Genomic DNA, 16,106 nt, shown 5'->3' with positions numbered 1-16,106 from the left:
ATATGCATTTATACATTTTCGTAAGTTTACAATCATACAAATTACATTTACACATACCATGTAGTTTATAGAGTTGGGAAATTAACTAACTTAGTATCCTCTAATTGAGGCTTGGTCAGACACGGTCCACTGAAGGTCACCACTAAAACAAATTCACAAACAAAGCAATGTTATGTGCACACTATTTTTCTCATGCAGTGCTCTCATATACATTCTTCTCAGACATGAATCACAATCCACGCACGCTTCTACCATAGTAATCATTATTTTTTCTTCTTCGCGCCTGGTCCCTCAATAAAGTTTAATTCTCTCTCTCTCCAACCCAACCACAGCCTCCAAGAAACTGCTCATATCAGCACACGCTCGGATGCTTTATCTCTGAACCTACCTCAAGTCAGCAGAGGATGTTCCACTACTGAAAGTAAATTCGTCGTCCCAAATCCTCACAAGGTATGGTTGTGGACACTTTACTTATTGAACCAATTTTTTTTCTTTGATCATTTCTTTCTTGCTTTTTCTCATGACTCAATTTTTTTTCTTCTCAGAAAACTGGACAAAAGAGAGATCGTTGGTTTCCAAGCTACCCACACCAAGTCGTAAGAAGCTCAAGAGTCGCCCATCCACCACCAAAGTTTACCAGGCGGACAAATGCAAGCCTTATACTGAAAAGCAGTGATAGTGTACGGTATGTTGAAGCAGTACAAAATTGGGTCCACAAATTATTGCTTCTTGCTTCATGAATTATTCAGTTTAGAGGAAATGTGCTGGCTTCAAATTTCTTGCATAGTGCATGTGATGGAGTGCACATACTGTACTTTAATCTACGTGTGAAACTTTGCATAGAGTATCACATGTAACTTGGTAGCAAGTGGGCCAGTAGTAGTGCATATTTAGCAGCACTCGTTTTTCCCAGTGAATACGGTTTGCTGCAATTGTGGAGGCTGTTGCAAAGCAGTGGCAGGGAAAGCTACAGTAGTGCTGAAACAAACAGTTATGTGTACCGATTGCTTGTAGGGAGGGACATTGTGAAGGTTCTAAAATAGAAAACTGTGTGCAAACACTCGTGCCTTCATTAAACAAGGCATTTCGTGTAGTGGTCACCTGGAAAATAGTTTCCGGGTCGCTACTCTGGAATAAATAACGTTTGATGATGGGAGTGGGAGAATAGAAGCATGTGCATGAGGACATTTTGGGCAGTGTTCTATGAAACAGACTGTTGAATTTGTAAAGCATTTGAAAATTTAGTCTTTAGTTTTATTCAATGAACTTCGCCAATACATTAATGGGATGATATGTAAACAGACACATCCAGAAAAGAGGGTACAGCACCGTTGCATTTGTGCAAGCAATTTGTTTTGTATGTGAAGTGGAACCACAGACAAGTAGCAAATAATATTTGTTCTAGATAACAGACCTGACACATGACACGGAGTTTTTAAAAGTATGTTTATTTTTAACAGAAAAATAAATGAGTGCACTCAATAGATACAATCAGAGTTCAATAGAGTTGGCCAGTGTTTGTGCATGTTAAAGATTTGAATGTGTAATAACTGCTATTTCTTTGATATTGGCGTGAGCTATATATCCAAAAAAGGCTAGTTTTGTGTTCATGCTTGTGATGCGCTGCAGGTAGACACGGACCAGAAAAAACGAGAACAATGCAGAATGATGCGCAACACCTTGTGCTGTTCTTGTTCTTTCTGGTCCGTGTCTACCTGCAGTGCATCACAAGCATGAAGACGTGCCATCTAGCCCCTATTGCCGCTTTATTAGTTTTGTGTGACACCCGTGTTAAGAGTGAGGCAGACAATTAAGAGGTAGTGAAGAATGAAAATGTAAATTCAGCTTCTGCAATCGTCCATCGTTTAAGCAGTGTCTTTCACGACTCTGCACCATTGGCACCAGAAAAAATGGACTAATTTATTTACTTTTCAGTGCGAAACATAGCAATTCAACAAAAAAGCTAATTATATACATTTGACAGAAATGATTACTCACTGCCTATTTTTCCAACATTGCTACTATTACTTCCAGCACTTCCTAGCTGTCTAGTATACTACTGTTCCAAATGTCTCTATTGTGCGTGCACACATCATGTGCAGTCTATTGTCGGTGCTGTCCACTGGTACATCATTCTTTTTTATTTATAAATGAGTGCTTTCAGGAACACGCGCAGGCATCCGCTATCACATACGTCAGTTGATAAACAGTGGGCGAGCAAGGGTAGCTCACTTCTCAAAACTTGTCTTCCGTGACAACCTTTACAGGAATGTTCACTTGCTGAAATGTTGGATTCAGGCTAAGGCTTTCCTTATTCGCCAACAGTTACTCAACTGAAGCGTTTGTCACTGCAACCTCTTTTGAAACATGAACCAAGTTTCCTTTTCAACGTGATACCGTAAATGGTGTTTTCCCAGAACACACGAGCTTAGCTGAACTGAAAGTTGAGCTAAATGGTCGGAATTCATCGTAAAAAGATTGGCGCGCAGGCACGAACACAAGGATATTGAGCACAATAACGAGAACACGTTATGTACAGGAATAGCTAGCACAACAGTGTGGTTTCACTTTTTTTTTTTCAGCGCCGAGTGGCTCTCGCCAATGTGTTGTCAAAATAGTACGTCGGGCTGAAGCTAATCTTACTGGCACTGCATCTTTTGCGAGCTTTGATGCTGTTTGTTTATTACCGCTCAAATCGTCAAACGCGCATGTGTAAGTGAGAAAGAGGACGGGCAGCACTGTACGCAAGTACTGTGCAAGGGTCACCCATCGTAAATAGTATCGTCTGACGCTTCGTTCTGCGTACTATAAGAGGTATGCTGAACGAGCCAAGAGACATAGAGTTGCTCAGTTTCAGCTGGCAATTTTATTAAGAAGATGGATATTTCTGTTTCTTGTATGTATTGTTCAACTCTGTAACTTGTGGTAGCCTCGATGCTCACCGGAGCCGAAGACTACCGCGGGTTCAGGCTTAGCGAGCCACAGGGCCGCGTCTACCGTCGCCTGCTTACGTTTTGGGCACCGCTCCGCGCGCGCTCAGCTAGCAAAGGCGTTGAGCGCCGCGCGGCATAAACACAGTGTTCGAGCTAACATACACACACAAACACTTTATTTGCCTTCTGCGGCACCCCAACACACACACAGTACACGTCCGCTCCCGGGGCACGGGGAGGCAAAGGGCTTCCCACGCGGACGATACACCAAGGGGTTCCGCGAAGCACGTCGCAGCTCGCAATGGCGAGCTTTGACACGCCGCTCGGGAAAAGGTCCCTCGCGGCTATGCTGCGCACTCTCGCGATGACCACTGGGCTTGGTCGCGAGGGTTAGGGCAATCTCCGTACGTGTGGGCCTCCGGCAAGTGCAGCTCGGCGTGGTACGACCGCGCGCGAGCACTAGGCACCGCTCTTTGGCTTCATGTACGAACCGGAGCTAACACTGAGGTAAACGCCTGCAAGGATGCCGAGGCACCCAGGCAGGCTACAGTCCAGCGATTCCCAAAGGGGACGTTGGACCGGAAAGAAATACGTGCTTACCCAGCGGCGTCCGAGGAGAGAGAGAGTTCGTCCCGGCGTGCACATGCGTCAGTCGCCGAATTTCGCGGCTCCAAGACCGCGGGCAGCGCCACCACGAGAGCCGGCGCGTAGCGTAAGATGGCGCCACTTGCCGTCGCGGGAGAACGGGAGAGGGAAAGGATTCGCAGAACGGCGAAATGCCCGCGCAATGGCTTCGGGCGCGCCTCGGATCCCCACAAACTGACAGTGCTGCTTGTTTACATGTACACTGCTACATTCACGATTGCCAATAAACAATGTAAGCTTACTTGCTTGGCGTGTTTTTTGCCAGTTGAGGCCGTTCGGTCACCTGGCGACGTAACGGAAATATTTGTAGTAACGATAGGCTGCCGCGCGCGCGAATACAACCCCCGGACAGCAGTGAATAAACGCCCAGAACCAGCGGGCGCGCACCGCGACCGCCCGCATCCGCCAGCAATGCGGCAGCCATATTGCCCCGGCGCAATGATGATGATAGTTTTCGCAGCGCCATCTCTTGGTCGGATACTTTAGTTCACAACGCCACCGCTACCCTTATTTCCGTTGCACTGTCAAAGGTACAGTTTCCCTTCTGTAAATGGTAGTATAAGTGTTCTGTGCCGGCGACTTCGAGGGCTTGTTTTCCACTGAAATATTCTTTTACAGTCCACTTTTCATATATGTAGAGGCATAATAGACCCTCTACTTCTATTTTTCGCTGAAAACCACAAACTGTTGTGTGACCCTGTCATGGCCCCTTTAATGGGGCAGATCACAGGTTCAATGAGCTCAAACCTTACGTACCTCGGTCCAACTTACGATCCCTGAGAGAGGCAGAGGATATAGAGAGCCGTATCTTATCACAGGTTGAATACACTCCAGCAAATAAGTATAAACATTTCAAAGGGAGCTCTTGAATCAATCCGATCAGGCAGACACACAACGAAAACCAATGAGACTTAAGCCTTTTATATAAGAATTTCTAAATGCTCTGATCCCCGTGAAATTACAATTTTCAGCTGCTGCTCACTTGTGACATTAATGACTCAAGAGAATGCCCCTCACCTTCTACCCTCTGAACGCAAAGCCACGACACAGGGTGTGTGTTGCAAAGCGTAAGGTGAGACTTACGTCATAACGTGAAGGCACAAAAGGGTGCAGCAAAGAAAAGATGTCCTTCATGTCGCCATCGAGTCTGTGCTGCGATGCAAAGTCAAAGCCTGCCGGTGTAGCCAGTGCAGATTTGAGTGCCTGGCATGCCGCATGAGACAGCTTGGTGCTGCAGAAAAAGTAATGCTTGTTAAGCTCTTGTGAAGCACCGTCCCAAAACTACTCAACTGTTAAAATTTGATACATGCCCTTTAACCCCTTCCCCATTTTATATTTTTTGAGAAATTTGCTGCCAAAAAATGTTTACTTTTTTTTAATATTCATATCTAACCTTTTGCTTCTAAGAAGCATGTTTTGAGTGCAGAAAAAATATTCACACAGTGATGGAAGCGACATTTTGCTTTTTGGAGCAGATTCTGGAGCAGAAAAAATGCTGCTTTGGAGCAGCAATCGGTGTTTTTGGAGCTGATGGCAAAATATTCTGTGCAACTCCTGGAGTTTAAAGCATCACTGAAGCTTTTCATAAACATAATATTTATTATTAAACATACTGCACATACTAAGTCAGTGCTGATTGCAAGAAACATAATCAAGCAGATGGATGGTCACTGAACACTAAGGAAGATGAGCTATATATTTAAAATGCCAGTACTTGTGGCAGAAATTATATAAAAGCGATAAAGCTGAACACCCAATGATAAATGTAACCACAATCACATATGACCATCACCAAAGAAGCAGTTTATAAATGGTACGAGATCAAAGCAATCTGTTATTTTCATACTTCACCAAAATAGCCTGCACTGAAGATTAAAAAAAGAAAAGCAGCTCAATGAGCTAGCTATGCGTTTAATGCCTGTTCTTGTAGCATAAGTGAGGTCAAAGCTTATGAAGCGATAAATGTAAGTCACACATCACATTTGTTACAGCGGCAGTTATTAATCAGCATGATATTGAACTAATCTCGCAAACATTTCACCAAAATAGTCTGCTTGTCAGGTACAAATATATTGCTAAATGAGATATATATTGACAATGCTAGTATACATGCAGCTAGTATACATGCGGCATACTAGGATGATAGTATACAGCTTGTTTTTGGTTTTGTTTAGGCTCGCTGGATGATCACACGGTTAAAGTGCATTGTTTTCAGCTCCCAAGTGCCATTTCGGAGCAGGTTTGGTGCATTTACCAACAAAAAATACAGTTTGGAGCAGCATGGAGCAGCATTTCTTTTTTGGAGCAGTTTGGAGCAATTGGAGCAGCACTTCCGTCACTGCAAACATATTTTAACTGAAATTAGCATAACAGTTTAGTGTCTTCCAGGATTCGCGAAATAATGTCATCGTCGAGAAACTGGTGGATATAACACGTCAAGTCATCGAGGTAAACTTCGGCATCTGAATAATTATGACAAGAGATTTTTTTTGTGACATGGGTAAAAATGGTGAATTTTCAAGAAAAATTCAGTTGGCAGTCCAACGCTAGTCCTGTTGTGAGTGTTCCTTCGTTGTCGTCATTTCTTCGTGCGGCTTCAAGTTATTCACTGAATAATTAGCGCCTGACGAGCTGTACGATGACGAAAGGCTTCTTTTACGCGACAATGGACGAGCAAAGTACCCGTCACCTTCACTGGACAACATTTTGTAAACACAAGTCGCGAAAAAATGTGAAATGGCGGTTAAAATAAAAGAAATTGCCAAGCAAAGGCTGTCATCTGTGAAGTGACGCATGAACTAGCCTGGGAACGAGCGAGTCTCGTTCAAACGTTCATGGGGAGATATTATCTCAAGCAGACGAGCGACACTAGTCCAAAACGTTTTGGGCACAGTTCGGCAAGGACAAGCTGTGCTTGTCCAAAACGGTTAAAGGGATGCTGAAGTGGTTTTACAATTCGGTAAAACTTTGTTGTTAACAAGGACCAACATTATTGTCGACGATGCCGTAATTTTTTTCGCTGTTGTGGCAGCTGGAGCTTTAAAATACGCGAAAGAAAAGTTCGTCTTGCTCCCCCTAAGCAAGCGCGCCAAAAGTGTGGGCGTGGAAATGAACTAACTGGAACTACGTCATAGTCGGTAGTTTGGCCACGGTGGTAGAATAACAGGTGGCCCGACGCGCTGCTCCGCCAATGCGCCGCATGTGTCACGGTGCTCGAGTTGCCACCGCTTTTCCGCAAGGTGGCAGCAGGTGTGCTCTGGGCCGATATCTCCCCTCCGGCGCATTTGAAAGCATGTGGCCAGCGTGCGTCGTGAGCATTTAAACTGCAATTTACATCTTTCACTTTTGAGAAAGAAATCCGCGGTGTATTTATTACACCAGAGAGGCCTTGAGCAACACTGAAGAGTTGCCGTCGCTTAGAATGGACGCGCCACTAATGAAAGCATGCAACGCAACCAGTGTTGCAGCCGCGTCTCTTCCTTTCTGCTTGGTCACCTTCGATAAATGCGGAGGCGTCCGTGGATGCAAGTGTCCGAAGAGCAAGAGCGTCCCTATGCGACGCAACCAGTGTCACATAGTCACAATCAGCCTTCGAGTCATGATCACGGCCAGATCACGGTGGTCGTGATTAGGTGATCCCACGGCTTGAGATCCGCTCTGATGTGTCGCGTTTGTTGCGTTCTGTCAAACCAACACGCGCGCCCGCATCGGTGTTTCCGCTCACTTTGTAAGCTGGAACCACGGCTGAAACCACGGTGGCTCGATCTGTGCCGCTGATGCGGTAGCCACCATGGGACGAAAATGCTTCGCTCCAAATTACAAATCTGGCTACAAAACGTGCAATGAAAAGCTGTGTTTTTTCTCCGCGCCGAAAGACGAAAAGCGACTGCAGTTGTGGAGAAATGCAATTCCACGGAAAGACCGCCAGCTACAGTCCTCCGACATAAATACGATAACGTGAAAACTAAATGCTTTTTTTTTACTCTGTACACTCGCCGGTAGGAATTTTCACGATTTCAAAAAAAAAAAAATGCGCGCGTCTCTTGCAATCGGCACCCTGTGACAGTCATATCGGGACTACCCGCGCCGATTAAAAAATTTTAAGCTTCATAAAGGCTGGCGCTCTTACTTTTGAGGTCGAAGCTGGCAGACAGCCACTACAAGCTAGTAAAAGCACAAACAACCGTTTAAAGCCACAAAATTAGCTACAGAAACCAGTTTTTACAGCACAGCGAGAGCTTGCAATGCGCGTCTTTCGGCCCAAAAGCTCGTCGCGAACCTAGCGGCAGCCACGAGCAGCTCGAGCAGTACGGCGATGCGCTCGCGGCGCTCGATGGGCCACCTGTTTTATTCTACCACCGTGGTTTTGGCGGAGCCGTGGCCTCCGCGACTTCTGGCTGCGCGCGTTGGTGGAACTGATCGCGAAGGCCATGCTTTTACAGAGCTGATGGCGCCGATGACGCGGCAAACGAAGTTGACGTCAGCGCTTTTGCTCAGCAGTTCAAGAAGCCCAGCGGCTGCAGCCGCTCTTTTTTTGCCAAAAAATGCCATTTGCGTTCACTTCTGTGAACTCTTACATTGGTTTCCGAATTCAGCAAGGATCAAACTATGATTACACATTCCAAAGTCATTTTTTAAAAAAAGTGCTTCAGCTTCCCTTTAAGGGGTTAATATGTATTAAACAGCGCTGCCTTGAATGACACAGTGGACACTGTGGTGAAGTGCCAATGCTTACTCTGGATGGCTTAGGTAACACTCCATTCTGCGGAAGATGAATGCATAAGTGATGTCCTGACACCCCTTGTCTGCCTCGTCCACCATGCCCGAGATGGGGTTCCAGTGCGCTGTCGATAGGCACGGCAGGTGCCACTCCACAGGACCGAGGATGCCAAGGCAGTGCAGGGAAGCCTCTCTCACCTGCACACGGCAAATCATGTATGTTTAATCGCAAAGACGTTTATAGCATCCAGGAATGTCTTTCTGTTGAAATGCCACATTTGTCTGTAATTCCCGCACTTGTTCATTAATAGCCTTAAAGGCTTTGTAACAACAATTCATGAGGCACAGAGAATCCGCGGAAGAATTATCGGCAGGGAGTAATTTGCGTAAATCGAAGGTTGTGGGTTCCCCCACCAACGAAAAGGGTGATTTTTTGTCTACTTTAATTCCTTTCAATTTAGGTCAAAATTATTACACTACAGTTAAAAAAAAAACAAATAATGTCTCCGATGCTTTCCTTGGTTTTAATTGTCTGTTGGCATAGTGTTGTCTAACAGAGAAATGAGCCCCTCAAACAATTCCCCTTCTTTTGTACAAGAAAGTAATAAAGGTCGTCAATATCCATACTAAAACCTTTACATCTGCCAGCATTTTCCTTTGTCAAACACTGAACCAGTGCTTGTGAATTATGCATGAGAAAAAATGGTCTGCGAAACTCCGTGATATAAAGAAGTTCCACAGGTAACTAGCTACATCTAATAGAAGCACATGTATTTGGGACCTCTATGTAACGAAGTGGCAGCAGGAGGCACCCTTAATGTAACGAATTTTCGCCACCGACAACCTAGGGATCTTGCCCTGAATTTTGTCTTTGTGGCATAAGCAGGAGCCGCATGCATCTTCTGCAGTTGCCCCGCCGTCGACGGAGCGCAAAGCGGCGGCATCGCGCATGTCACGCTCGAAGCCATGGTGACTGCGAGGCGAGAGTGAGCATTTGTTTGTGTGTGCAGCTGTGAGCGAGGAGGGCAGGCGGGCCTGCACCCCTCGAGCCGGCGTTCTCGCCGCAACAGGCGCATGTGTGGGCGTGCCCTTCACCCCTTCCTTCAAACCTCATTCCGCCACTCGCGGGTGCCACCACGCTGGTTTTTACAGCAAAAGCTGTTATGAGATCACAACAAGGGCCGTTTTTGGTGCCGTAGTTGTCCGCCGCCACCACCGCCGCCGGTGTCCGTAACTACTATCGCGCGAAATAAGAAAAAAAAAACTAAAAAAAAAAAAAAGCCAGGCCTGCGCGGAAAGCGCAGCACAGTCACAGCAAAAGCTGGCAGAGCTGCATTTGTAGAGCCTGTTATAAACTCTCTTGTGGCTACTAATACAAGTACATTAGCAACGCACCCACTACGTCACAAATCAAATTTTTTGGGAAGTTCGGAAGCACCCACCACGACATTGTTCGTTATTCTGTGGAGAAGCGAGGTACCATCTGTGAGGGATTATGTGCACTTTGTTATTGCGGTGGTTGATGACGATGAAGAATTATGACTGAACCCTTTGTAATGCGTTGGAAGCTTTAAATGACCCACTAGTTACATAATTCATATTGTGTGACGCTCGGTCGTTATTTAACTGTCCTTTATAACATACGTTAACCGGAGAAACGGAGAGCGAGAGAGAGAAGGAATTAACTTTATTGAGAGCCTGAGGAAATAGATGCGCTTCCTTGGCAACCAATAGAAGTGCACTTGCCAGGAACCCACTACGCTATAAATCATCATAATTTTTGTGAAGTAGGGAAGCAGCCACTGTGCAATTTTCTGTCATTCTGCGGAGAACCGTGGTACTCGCTAAACACCTGTAAGGCATTATGTGCACTTTGTTGATGCTGTGGCTGATGACGATGAAGAATTATCGCAGAGGCCTTTGTAATGGGTTGGAAGCACTCAACAACCCACTCGTTGTGCAATTTGCATTGTGTGACGCCCGGTTACAGAACTCGCGTTTGTGTGACGCCTGGTTGTTATTTTGCTCTTCTACCACACTACATTACATATGTTAATGTGGTTCCTTCCCGACATGAAGCCTGTATAGGGTCTTTTTGCAACGCAGTTTCAAGCACCGGCATGGCCCTGAGGTAGAACACTGGGCTCCCACGCAAAGGGCCCAGGTTCGGACCTCGTTCCATCCTGGAAATTTTTTCTTATTTCCTTTTTTTTCTTATTTCGTGCGATAGTGGTTACGGACATTGGCGGCGGCGGCGGCGGACAACTACGGCGCCAAAAACGGCCGTTGAAATGGCCTTATAACAGCTTTCGCTGTAATATCCGGGATGGAACGAGGTTCGAACCCGGGCCCTCTGCGTGGGGAGCCCAGTATTCTAGCTCAGAGCCATGCCGGTGCTTGAAACTGCGTCGCAAAAAAACCCTATACAGGCTTCATGTCGGGAAGGAACCACATTAACATATGTAATGTAGTGTGGTAGAAGAGTAAAATAACAACCAGGTGTCATACAACGCGAATTCTGTAACCGGGCGTCACACAATGCGAAGTGAACAAGTGGGTTGCTGAATGCTTCCAACCAATTACAAAGGCCTCTGCCATAATTCTTCATCGTCATCAGCCACAGCATCAACAAAGTGCACATAATGCCTTACAGGTGTTTAGCGAGTACCACGATTCTCCGCAGAATGACGAAAAATTGCATAGTGGCTGCTTCCCTACTTCACAAAAATTATGATTATTTATAACGTAGTAGGTTCCCCGCAAGTGCACTTCTACTGGTTGCCAAGGAAGCCCATAAGGCTCCCATGATCCATTTCCACAGGGTCTCAATAAAGTTAATTCCCTCTCCCTCTCTCAGTTAAATAACGACCGGGCGTCACACAATATGAGTTACATAACTAGTGGGTCGTTTAAAGCTTCCAACCCATTACAAAGGGCTCAGCCATAATTCTTCGTCATCAAGCGTCGCATCAACAAAATGCACATAATGCCTTACAGACCATGCCTTACAGACATAATGCCTTACAGACCATTAAAGTGACCATCCAGAGGTCGAGTGTCTGGCATGGTGACTTGACAAACAGGGGTTGGTGTCCCATTGTAATTTTTGTCCTTATTTAGACCACAGTGATTTAGTTTTCATCATGTGTTGTTAGTATCAGCAGACTCCATTACACCACATGGTGTTTATGCATCGAAATAATTTTTGTGCAGCAGCTGACCTCTCACACCACTTCTGCCATTCTTAACTACATATTTACCGGATGAGAATATTTTTTGATGCTACAGCCTTCGATGGCATACATCATTGCAAGAACAGGTAAACTAGAAGCCCTGTTATAATACTAAGAGTGAAGATTAGCTTGTATCAATTAATGTTCTGGAATGCAGCCTTGGTGTTGGTTATTTGAAGTAGATGCATCATTTCAGCTAAACGCAGACAGGGGGCTATGCAGTTTTTGCTTTTATCGGCAGCTTGGAGTATCTTGGAGTGCTTGCAGCTAACACATCATCTAACAGGGTGGTCAAATGCAGCGCAACTCAAAGCACTGCAAAACAAAGATAATAAATTAATAATGTGTGAAATGCGGGGCATTTTTGAAGAATATTGTATCTCTTGCTGGATGAAGGACAACAGCCCTCAATGCGTGACAGTCCCACAAGTGGTGGAATGGGTGGTCACTCTACTTTCTTTGAAACAATTGCTCAAAAAGGCATCTCGTGCTTATGTGTTTCGGTTGAAAAAAACACAATTCTACAATGAGCAACTTAACCTCCTTGACATTCCAAACTAATTTATCAAGATTACATCTTAACACTCTCCTGTCTACGGTAGGCTTGTGCGAATAGTAAATTTTAGGCTCGAAGCGAATTTGAAGCGAATGGTGATTTTGGTCGAATAATTTCGAATTGAATTTGAATAGTATATATCACATATTATAAATAAAAATGAGCATATTTGTCATGACCCAACCAACCTGCACAATGTTTTTTTTTTTAAATTGTAACAAGGCATGTGCAAATGTAATTTTTTTTTTTGGTTCAAATGAAGTGGAAGCAACTTTGAATAGTAGCAGGATTTGGCTTTCGATAGAATGCAAATGATAACCTGTAAAATATGTTACGTATCAATATTTACTATACTTGGAGCATATAAGCCGGTATAACAAGTTTTTAAACTTAAAAAATGATGAATCGATGTGAGGGTAATATGTTCATTTAACCTTGAAGTGGGACTTCGCGGCAGTGCAGATTTTTCCTGGAAAGATGTATTCACTGTAGAGCACCCCTCCACTGCAGTGAAACCACCTTTACAGAAAATTACAAATGGCCAGTGCGGATTTTTCCTGGAAAGGTGTATTCACGGTGCAGCACCCCTCTACTGCAGTGAAACCACCTTTCCAAGGGGGGGGTTATAAGCGGATTAATATACATGTATTCGTCCATTTCGAAATTTTCAATAATTTAAATTCTAATCGAAGCGAATTCAAACACTGCATTATTCGTTCGAATATTCGAAGCGCTCGAATATTCGCACAAGCCTAGTCCACGGGAAAGTAGGCCATTTTTGGGTACTCTAGTTAACAATTTTTCTACTGCCACACAAAATGATTTTTACTACAATGTATGGTACTAATCTGTAAAACAAGTAATGCACTTTCTAACGGCATTATATTGAAAGTTAACATTACAAAAAAAAAATTCGCGAAAAAAAAACTTCAATATAAAATTTTTTAACAAAAAAAGAGAACACGCTGTAAATAAATCACTGCTACTTTGGAGCAAGTGAACACAAAAAAATTTCAGAATATAAGTTTTCACCAAAATGTTATATCCAATAACATTGAAAATATAAGCTTTCTATCTGCAGCTGTTATTTAGATACAAAAGAAAACGTTAGCCCAAGTGGCTATAGTGCCACCGCGCAATGCAGTTACGTGATGCGGTGAAGCACTAATTTGCGCAGCACGTCTTGCAGAAACATTCATTTTCTTCTCCATTTTTGGCTCAAGAGTATACATCCATACATATTCATTAGTTGTGTCTCACACCTCAGTGATTTTTTCTTAAGAAAAGAATGGCACGAACAAATCGACGGGTCAGACGAAATGCCATGCGGCACTGCGGAGCGCAATGGCAAAGACCACTGCGGGTCGCCTTCTGAGCAAGCTCCACTCGTTAAGCGGCTGCCTGCAAGCGGTCCCGCCAAAACCGTGTTGACAACCTGCAGATGACAGCTGTGACCTTTAGAACACACCAGATATATTCAGAACAGAGCGCGGCCGCGACCATTCGGTTCGGAGATCAAAACGAAAATTACCGGCGGATACCTGTTGACGTTACGCGGCTGTTCGACACACTTTCGCTGTCTGTGCTGCTGTCCAATGAGCCAAATCATCTTCCGAGTCTTCGCTGCTGCCACCATAAAAAAATTATGAATTAGACTCGTGAGAATCCGCCGAAATTTGCCATTTCCAAGAGGCAGCTGCGTGCGATGTCGACGCCACCTTTGAAACTACGAGCGTTCGGCCCTCTCTACTTGAAAGGCAATTCAAACCTCTCTCTGCGGCGGAAAAAGTAAATGACACAGTGAAACTAGGAAAATAGTGCCTGTTTTATACAATCGATAATGTTAGCTGCCCGTAAGCTCATCTAACGCAGCAACATTTTAAGTTGGAAACCATCGATAGCGAGCTATCGATGGGTATAGGTGCAGACAGGAAAGCGTTAACAGGAGGTAGCGCAATGCCAAACTACCAATGGCTTGAGTTTTACAGTTCAAAAATTCTTTATAATGGTTGTTCAAGCTCTTTCTGAGAACATGCGGTCTGGCATAGTTATAATATAACCTGCTTTATCTGACAGTATGGGTCAAAGCTTCCTCTCCAGCGGATAATTTACCAAAAGCCGGATAGGACCAGAAGCCTCAATTTGCATACCAAATGCTGTGAAACTAGCAATGCAGTCCGAGATACAGCGCATGCACTCTTCTCCAGGAACTAATCTTTTGATGTAGTTGTCGTGTATTCCAGACCTTGCAATTGTTCTGAAATGCTCCTTGGCATTGCCATCATGTGCTATTGGAAGATTGTGCAAGAAAGCAAACTTTTTTTTTAATGCTTTGTAGTGGGTATTTAGGCAACATTTACTGCGGCATTACAATTACATCATTGCTTGTAGTGGTAGCGCACATCAGGAGATGCAAACTTATACTTTATAATTACTGCATACTTCTGTTTAACGAGGAGTTATGCCACATTCCCAGCAAGTACGTATTAATGAGGTTTTACTGTATTTTACGTAGAATGTACCGTGTAACAAAAGGACAGAGTTCTTTCATTTACAGTCAACAGTCAGTGCCTCAATGACAGAGGAAAATCCACTCTGCACAGCAGCTCTAGAGGGGGATGCCAATGGACCATTTTCCAAACATGCAGCAACGCATTTTCCTTTGGTGGCAGAGGTTGGCGAGAGAGCCTGCTGGCCAGCAAATGTCCATAGGAATGAGGGGCTTTCATCCGGGGCACTTCAGCTGTCCGTTACTAGGGGTAAGGTAAAAAGCTGGGCGAGTTGGTATTTTTTTCATGACTGAGGGGCACGAGAAAATGGCACACAACGTCCCGTGTACTTCTTTTCGTTGTGTGCCGTTTCCTCGCGCCCCTCAGTCATCATGAACGTTACTAAGGGGTCACGTGACTTTGAAAAATGGTCCATTGCAAGCTGGCATGCTCCAGCATATGTGTCCTCGTGCGCACCCACCTGCTTGTGAGGGGACCTGGCTTGCTCAAAGAGAACCACAAGCAGCTGGTGCAGGGGACTAGAACTGGCCATCTCCGAAAAGAACAGCTTCCCTGAAAAGATGCAAGGCAGTAGTGTCAGCCAGCATGCAACTTTGAAAACAGCCTTCGTACAACAGTCTCATTTCAACACAAGCAATGCAAACATACAGTAACGTAAGAAATGCACCAAGGCGGTGAAGACCTAGTGCTTGCTCTAAAGAGTGCAACACTGCAAATGTGTGTCTGAACAAAAACCTATCTGCTAAGTTTGGAGCACACTTGCACCCCAATGGAGCATGGAAATAAATGTCAAGCTGGGCAACATTTAAACATCATGAAGCAACGCAAAGAGAAACAAAGTTGGAGCAAGAATTACAACTGACAGTAGCAGAAAATGTATAGGTTTTAAGACAAGGTGGAAGCAATATTTGTCATGTCTACGTGGAAATTCACTTAGGAACATGGGCAGCTGAACCAAAGCACTTGTTTCCCATAATAGAAAATGTTTTTTAAATGCGTAAGCATATTCAAGCCGGCTATACGACAATACTGTCTGCCTATCCATCCATCTGCCCGTCAATATATCCATCTGTAACATAAGACGAACATTGACATGAAGAAATAAGAGTATAAAACAAAATAAGTAGGAGTGTGCGAATATTCGAACTTCCGAATATTTTTCGAATAGTGCTTGCTATTCGATTCGATTCACACCGAAATTTTACAAATCGAAGTATTTGAACTTCCGGAAAATAAATACAACGATTTATAATAACGAAAAATAAATATAAAGATGATAAATCGGCATGCAGTGTGCTTGGTTTTGCGTTTTGGGGCGCCGACGTGCGAAACTGCTAGAAACTTCCACTGATGCTCCGAGCGGTCGCTGTGCGACGAGCTTGCCGGATGGATGCCTATGCGTAAAATGCCCATCCACGGTTCCAAGGAGCAGCGGGCGATGCGATTCACTGTTTGCGACAAAACACATTGCGGCATCTTCGCTTTCACATGTCCGCTAGCGCGATGTTCT

The 16,106-nt window shown here is 44.5% G+C and overlaps 1 protein-coding gene across 1 annotated transcript in view; it reads right to left on the bottom strand.

The window, feature by feature from the left end:
• Window positions 1-16,106, bottom strand: part of LOC119397189 (serine-protein kinase ATM) — a 69,973-nt gene that overhangs the window by 36,531 nt on the left and 17,336 nt on the right. Inside the window, exons 3-5 of the mRNA XM_049416483.1 lie at window positions 15,057-15,148; window positions 8,314-8,495; window positions 4,662-4,809 (exon numbers count right to left, since the gene is read on the bottom strand). Coding sequence (XP_049272440.1) covers window positions 4,662-4,809; window positions 8,314-8,495; window positions 15,057-15,148 — 422 coding nt within the window. The remainder of the gene's footprint in view (window positions 1-4,661; window positions 4,810-8,313; window positions 8,496-15,056; window positions 15,149-16,106) is intronic.

Source organism: Rhipicephalus sanguineus, chromosome 6 (genome assembly GCF_013339695.2).
Source record: "Rhipicephalus sanguineus isolate Rsan-2018 chromosome 6, BIME_Rsan_1.4, whole genome shotgun sequence".
Classification (NCBI taxonomy): Eukaryota; Metazoa; Arthropoda; class Arachnida; order Ixodida; family Ixodidae; genus Rhipicephalus; species Rhipicephalus sanguineus.
This window is presented reverse-complemented; position numbering and strand designations above follow the sequence as displayed.